Consider the following 7,504-nt stretch of genomic DNA (forward strand, 5'->3'; position numbering starts at 1 on the left):
GAGGAGGGAGAAGGAAGAGGAGAAAGAAGGAGGAAGAAGGAGAAGGAGGGAGAAGGAGGATGAGGGAGGAGGAAGAGGGAGAAGGAGGAGGAGGGAGAAGGACGAGGCAGGAGAAGGAGGAAGAGGGAGAAGGAGGAGGAGGGAAAGGAAAGAGGGAAGAGAGAAGAAGGATGGAAGGGGAAAGGGGAGGGGGAGAGAATAAAGGGGAAGGGGGTGGGGGAGAGGGAGGGGAGAGTCCACTATGGCTGGAACATTCTGGATTGTGAAGCAAAGGAATTGCTACTTCTCACTCCCACCCTACCCTGGAGGGCAGAAAATGTGTGCACAGAGCAGGGTCCAAACTCAAACCCCAGTGACAGTTCAGGTGACAGCAGAGTTTGGCCAGTCCTGGGAGCAGGAAATAAGTGAGGTGGAGGCCAAACCACATGGAGGAGCCAGTGCCGGGGTGACATAAGGAAGGGAGGAAGATCTGAGGTGCTCCCTAAGCAGAGAGGATGAGAAAAGAGAGCATGTTGGGGTGGGGGGAGCTGGGCCTAGGGGCTTTGTAAAGAGTGGTTTGGCTTACCTAGGGAGGCCCCGTTGTACTCAAATTTCTCCTCTGGGCCTCATCTCTTTCTTCTGACAATTCAGGTCTTGACTAGATACTGTGCCTACTTTTCTTCCTGGGTGTGAACTCAAGGTGTCCAGCCCCGGGCTGAGCAGGCAAGGTGCAGGCGGCCACAGTCCGTGTTGAGAGTGAAGGGTGCAACCATTCTTTCAGGGACTCCTCACCAGACCCTGCAGGTTCCCTTTGTGTCCCCTGCTCGGTCCCCTTGTCCTGCAAGATGCTCTCACTGTATCCTGTAGGGTGTTCTTGTATGGTTCCCTTGCTGTGTCTCCTGCAAAGTGCCCTCACCAGCTCACGATTCCCCTACAGTATGTCCGAGTCTCCCAGGATACGCCCTCCAGTGTCATCTACCAGCTCATGACCCAGCACTGGGGCCTGGATGTCCCCAACCTCCTCATCTCCGTGACTGGTGGGGCCAAGAACTTCAACATGAAGTTGAGGCTGAAGAGTATTTTCCGGAGAGGCCTGGTCAAGGTGGCCCAAACCACAGGTGAGTGCTGAGGCCTGCCCAAGCTACGAGTGCAAGGTAGGATGAAGGGGATCTCTGGGGACCAGGATTATGGGGTCTAGAAAACTCTTGGGGATAGCTGAGTGCACACCCAGCCTGGGCTAAATTCCTTGGGTCCCTCATCTACAGACAACACTTCCTTCATGCTGTTTATTGTTCTGATGCCCTATAGTCACTTCCATGTGTTAATGTGCTAGATTTAAAAAACAAACTTATTTTTACTTAGTGCCTATGTGTGCACATGCATGGGCACTTATGTGCATATTGGGTACATGTGTGCATGTGTGTGTTCCTGCATGTGTGTGCGTGTATGTGCATGTGTGAATGTGTGTGCCTGTGCATGTGTGTGTGCATGTGTGTGCATATGCACATGTATGTGTGCATGTGTGTGCATATGCACATGTGTGTGTGCATGTGTGTATGCCTGCATGTGTGTGAATGTGTGTGAGTGTATGCACGTGTGTGTGCACACACATGTGTGCACATGTGTGCATGTGTGTGTGTGCGTGTGTGTGTGCGTGTGTGTGTGTATGTGTGTGTGTGAATGCTACATGTGTTCGGATGCCTGTGGATGGCAGAAGAGGACATTGGATCCCCTTGGAGCTGAAAGGTGGTTGTGAGCCTCTCGACATGAATGTTAGGACAGAACTTAGGTTCTCTGGAAGAGAGGCCAGTACTCTTTACTGGAGCTATCTCTCCAGACCCTAGATTTTATTTAATGTCCATGTGGCTTCAAGGCACTGATTTCAGAAGTCTGGCCAGCACTGTGTAGTGAGCTAAGCACCCAACCAATAGCTGACGGGTCTTGACTTGTGTAGCATGTATGTGCGTGGCTCCGGTAGTGCTGGAGGCAGATTGTCATCTGTAGGGCTGAGGGATGGGGAGTGTGGGCATCATCCACTACTCTCTGGGACGCCAACTCTGAAAGGAAGGTGGAAAGCTGCAGAATAGGAGACTCAGACCTTGTATGCTCCTCAGCCTGGGACAGAGAAGACAGAGGGGCAGGAGAGACTCAGAGAGAGAAGATACAAGTCTTTGTTTCTCATTCTTTCCCATCGTTGTCTTGTAATGTGGGGCACTCAGGTCCCAGGAAGATACTATCACAGTATAGTGTCTCTTCCTCAATCCTGCTTTAGAGACATAGCTGCCAATGTACTTGAGAGTCTAAGGATGAGGTTCCATGCCAGGAGTCCAGTGGGACTCTGGGTGTCAGGATTAGCATGGCAGGGTGCACATTGGAACCTAGAGGCATGGCCTGTCTCTCCTTCTCCAGGGGCCTGGATCATCACTGGAGGGTCCCACACGGGCGTGATGAAGCAGGTGGGCGAGGCGGTACGGGACTTCAGCCTGAGCAGCAGCTGCAAAGAAGGTGAAGTCATCACTATTGGCATAGCCACGTGGGGCACCATCCACAACCGCGAGGGGCTGACCCATCGCGCGGTGAGTAGCCATTCCAGAGTGAATCTGGGTTGGAGGAGGAAGAATGGGGGCAGAGGGAGAGAAGTTCAGGGAGCACGTTGGGTGCCAGCATGAGTGTTGAGTTGCGGAGGGCACAGTGAGGAGGGTGGGCAGCTAACACGGACTGAGTGTACAAGAGGCAACCATGTGCTGGTTATTACTACATGGGGGTACATCCCAAGAGTTGCTTTGATGAGAAATGGGCTTCAAGGAAGGAAGTGACTGAACAGGACCACACAGCCAGCAAACACTGGGGTTGGATTAAGCCAGGCTATCTGACCACAAAACCTGAGTTTTTAGCTTTGAACCTTTGTGGTTAGAGGCCTCCAGCCAGAAGTTCCACAGGGCCGTAGTTTCTGGCAGTCAGCAGCAAGTTGGGCTGTCTTTTTTAACACTACCCTCCAAGCTCAGCTTAGCAGCTACTTAAGAATGGAGACTTCTGGGCTGGAGAGATGGTTCAGTGGTTAGGAGCACTGACTGCTCTTCCAGGGGTCCCGAGTTTGATTCCCAGCAACCACATAGTGGCTCACAACCATCTGTAATGGGATCCGATGCCCTCTTCTGGTCTGTCTGAAGAGAGCAACAGTGTATTCACATACATAAAAATAAATCTTAAAAAAAGATAGAGACGTCAGTTGGATAACTTGGTTCACTAAGCCGATTTTCTAAAGACGCACTGGATCTGTCCTAATGAGGACATGTATATTTCATTCACAGCCACAGAAATCTGAGAACATCGTGATCTATGACTAGGGAGTCTTTTGTCACTGCTGACAAGAGTGTGCCTGGCCCAGTGTGCAGTCCTCCTGGCTCAGGGGCCCTTTATCAGACATAGTTGCTCTAAGGAACACAGTCTTTGTCTTTCTCTTGTGTCTGAATCATGGAGTGCATCCCTGGACAAGATGGACCAATGTTTCTGTTTTGTGCACCCATTTTTTTGGTGTAAGACTGAGGCTAATGGAGGCCAGGGGTGTTCCGAGTTAAGAACCCTTCCAGTTGTAATGCTGTTCTCTGCTCTGTGGACAGTAGAGACGGTGTCTTGTCAGGCAGCATCTCCCAGGTTAGTAACCTCTTTGGGGTGCTGTAAAACATGACCCCAAGTCTGGTAGCACAAAACAACTACAATTAGAAGTTACTTTCCCAGGGAAAAGAGATGACTCAGTGGATAAAAGCACTAACTGCTCTTCTAGAGGTCCTGAGTTCAATTCCCAGCAACCTCATGGTGGCTCACAACCATCTGTAATGGGATCCAGTGACCTCTTTTGGTGTGTCTGAAGACAGCGGCAGTGTACTCTTATAAATAGATAATAATTTTAAAAATAAAAAATAAAACAGAAGCTACTCTCCCACACAGCACGGACACTATATCATTTGACCCCAACAAAAATGAAGTTATACTATTCTGGGCCTCTGATAGGACCCTTCCTGTTCCTTTAACTGCAGGTGCTTCTGGGAGTTCCTAAGGCTCCACCCAGACAAACCTATCTAATCTTCTCATGTTTAGATCTTTAACATCATAGCTGCAAAGCCCCTTTTTCTAAATAAGGGAACACCAGCAGACTTTTGGTTTTAGGGATTGGTATCTTTGGGGGGTCATTATCCAAGCTATTAGATGCCCCCCCTTTCCAGAATACAGGTATGGCTTTTTTTTTAAACCAATGTGTGTGTGAGACTCCCCTGGTCATCCACAGGAAGGCCTCCCTGCTGAGTACATGTTGGATGAGGAAGGTCAAGGGAACCTGACCTGCCTGGACAGTAACCACTCCCATTTCATCCTGGTGGATGATGGGACCCATGGGCAGTATGGTGTGGAGATTCCTCTGAGGACTAAGCTGGAGAAGTACATCTCAGAGCAAACGAAGGAAAGGGGGGGTAAGTGTGCATGCTCCTGAGGGAACCTGGGGCAGAGAGAAGAGAGGCTGGCTCTGTGTCAGAGCCACAGCTGGCTGCCATGACCTACATAGTTCATGGTGGTGAGATCACAATGCAACGATATTCATTTTTCGGGTCCCTGAGTGCTTCTTCATGGGTACAGGTCTTCTCTTGCTGCTTCGATCATCAGTGGAAGGGTGTTAGTGTAGGCTTGGCTGTTGGCTGTCAGTTGATAGAACATTCTACATTTTCAATTAGAGATGGTTTCAGGCTGTGTCTTAGTCAGGGTTTCTATTCCTGCACAAAATATCATGACCAAGTTGGGGAGGAAAAGATTTATTCAGCTTACACTTCCACATTGCTGTTCATCACCAAAGGAAGTCAGGGCAGGAACTCACACAGGGCAGGAACCTGGAGCCAGGAGCTGATGCAGAGACCTTGGAGGGGTGCTGCTTATTGGCTTGCTCAGCCTGCTTTACTTATAGAACCCAGGACTACAAGCCCAGGAATGGCACCACTCACAATGGGCCCTCCCACCCTTGATCACTAATTGAGAAAATGCCTTACAGCTGGATCTCATGGAGGCATTTCCTCAAGGGAGGCTCCTTTCTCTGTCATAACTCCAGCTTGTGTCAAGTTGACACACAAAACCAGCTGGTATAGGCTGTGAAATGGGAACAGGTGACAAACAGACCTCTCAGCTCAACCTCACTTGCCTTTGGGGAGAGGGATGGGGGCGCCCAGTGTGTGAGGTGAGGGGAGAGCACACAGAGCATGGGGGGGGGTGTCCAGCTCAGCACGTGGATTGTTTGGAGTGACACTGGGCAGCAGATATCAAGCTTCTTGTACTTCCTACAGCAGGGTCCCCACTGGGGTTGGGCACCCAGTCTTCCAATCACCTTCCCCAGGTCCGATGAGATGTCCACTAAGTTCCCAGGGCATCTGTAATCTGTTTAGGCTCCATGCTGGGGGAGCACTGCTTGGGGAGCACTACTTGGGGAGCACTGATGGTGTAGGAGGTGTGTCAAGGCAGGGACCCTTGTTATCACTGGGTTGGAGAGGAAACCCCATACATACCTCCATTTTTCTGCCTTCTGGGTGGGGTCGAATAGAAGGGAAGAAGATTCATGATGTGTGTCCCCCCCCCCATACCCCTTCAGCCCACAAGGGATGGGTCCAGCCCCTCCTAGAGGCTCCTTGAGCCAGCCTGGATTTTGAGGCACCATGAAAAGAACAGTAGAGAAAGGCAGGCTGGCTAGAGCGGTCCACTGGATAGAGGAGATGGAGGTCTGCTCTTGCTCCTTCTGTACAATTCAATCAGGATGGAGTAGGATACAGGTGGAAGGCTGGCCTGGGTAGTCAGGTACAGGAGTCCCTACTGTGGTAGATGCAGGGGTGGGGTGAGTGGGCAGGGTCAGGGTCAGGGAGAATGGTCTGGGGGGGTAGGGGTGGAGCAAATGGCCAGGTGGTCTTGGGTTTGCTTCATTCCCCCAACCCCCAGACAGGGTTTCTCTGTGTAGTCTTGACTGTCCTGGAACTCACTCTGTGGATCAGGCTGGCCTCGAACTCACAGAGATCCGCTTGCTTCTGTCTTCTAAGTACTGGGATTAAAGGCGTGTGCCACCACGAGCTGGCTGGGTTTGCTCTTTTATGGTGACTGAGCAACTTCTCCACAAGCCGTCATTGTTCACCTTTAGCCGCTGCCGTTGTCTGCCGCTGGGCACAGCTGGCTCTTCCCCATGTGACTAGGGTGGAGTTGGGTGGGTGGAGGGAGAGGACTCAAACGGTCGCCTCCCCCAACTTGCCGTCACATGGGCTCTGTGTCTGTCTAGGTGTGGCCATCAAGATCCCCATTGTCTGCGTGGTGTTGGAGGGTGGCCCTGGCACTCTGCATGTGAGTACTCGCTGCTGTGCAGTGTGGGGCTCGGATGCTGCTGTGGAGGGAGGACTGGGAGAGGCTTTGAGGGAGGACTGGGAGAGGCTTTGAGGGAGGACTAGGAGAGGCTTTGAGGGAGGACTGGGAGAGGCTTTGAGGGAGGACTGGGAGAGGCTTTGAGGGAGGACTGGTAGATGCTTTGGAGGGAGGACTGATAGATGTGTTGAAGGAGGACTGGTAAGTACTTTGGAGGGAGGACTAGTAGATGCTTTGAAGGAGGACTGGTAGGTGCTTTGAGGGAGGACTAGTAGATGCTTTGAGGGAGGATTGGTAGATGCTTTGAGGGAGGACTGGTAGATGCTTTGGAGGGAGGACTAGTAGATGCTTTGAGGGAGGACTGGTAGATGCTTTGGCTAGAATCTGGTGCCATCGCTGAGAACACACATGGCATGCTGTCCTCAGATTATGGAGGAGAGGGAATCCACCACAGGACAGGGATGTCTCTAGGTGGGAGAGGAGGCATGTGATGGATACACCCTCCTGTGGGAGAGGTGGCTTGGCTTTAGCTCAGGTTATGGTGAGTCTGCTGGCTCTCTCTTTCCCATGGCCTCTCCAAAAGTCTTCCACCCAGTATCCCAGGCACTGCTATCAAGTACAGGCCCCAGCCCCAGTCCAGCTCCTAGAGCTGAGATCTGGGGTTTTCCTCATGGTCCTGGTATCCCTTGGGTTTTGGTCCTTCTGGATCTACACAGCATCCCTGTGAATGCGTCTGGCCAATGGCTATGCCACAAATCCTTGGTACTAATTGGTATTAGGTGGTGAGTGATAAGCTTGAGTCAGGTGTATCAGTGGTACACCTTGTCCTTGTGTGATAGCAACAGCTCTGCGGTGTGCACCAAACCATTGGAAACTTCCAGAAGGTTCCAGCTTCATAGGCTCACTCTAGTAGCAAGTGGGATGCAACCTCAGCTGCTATTGAATAACGTTCTAGGGCAGTGGTGGTGCACGCCTTTAATCTCAGCACTTGGGAGGCAGAGGCAGGTGGATTTCTGAGTTCGAGGCCAGCCTGGTCTGCAGAGTGAGTTCCAGGACAGCCAGGGCTACACAGAGAAACCCTGTCTCAAAAAAACAAAAAAAGAAAGAAAGAAAGAAAGAAAGAAAGAAAGAAAGAAAGAAAGAAAGA

General features: G+C 51.3%; 1 protein-coding gene across 3 annotated transcripts in view; it reads left to right on the forward strand.

Annotated features, from left to right (window-relative positions):
- Trpm2 (transient receptor potential cation channel subfamily M member 2) overlaps window positions 1-7,504 on the forward strand; it is a 56,597-nt gene that overhangs the window by 13,683 nt on the left and 35,410 nt on the right. For all 3 annotated transcript variants that reach the window (XM_028767847.1, XM_028767848.1, XM_028767846.1), the window contains 4 exons: window positions 917-1,097; window positions 2,389-2,555; window positions 4,265-4,445; window positions 6,278-6,339. In XM_028767847.1, the coding sequence (XP_028623680.1) occupies window positions 917-1,097; window positions 2,389-2,555; window positions 4,265-4,445; window positions 6,278-6,339 (591 nt within the window). The remainder of the gene's footprint in view (window positions 1-916; window positions 1,098-2,388; window positions 2,556-4,264; window positions 4,446-6,277; window positions 6,340-7,504) is intronic.

The sequence above is a fragment of the Grammomys surdaster genome, unplaced genomic scaffold, assembly GCF_004785775.1.
Source record: "Grammomys surdaster isolate TR1022 unplaced genomic scaffold, NIH_TR_1.0 183, whole genome shotgun sequence".
Lineage (NCBI taxonomy): Eukaryota > Metazoa > Chordata > Mammalia > Rodentia > Muridae > Grammomys > Grammomys surdaster.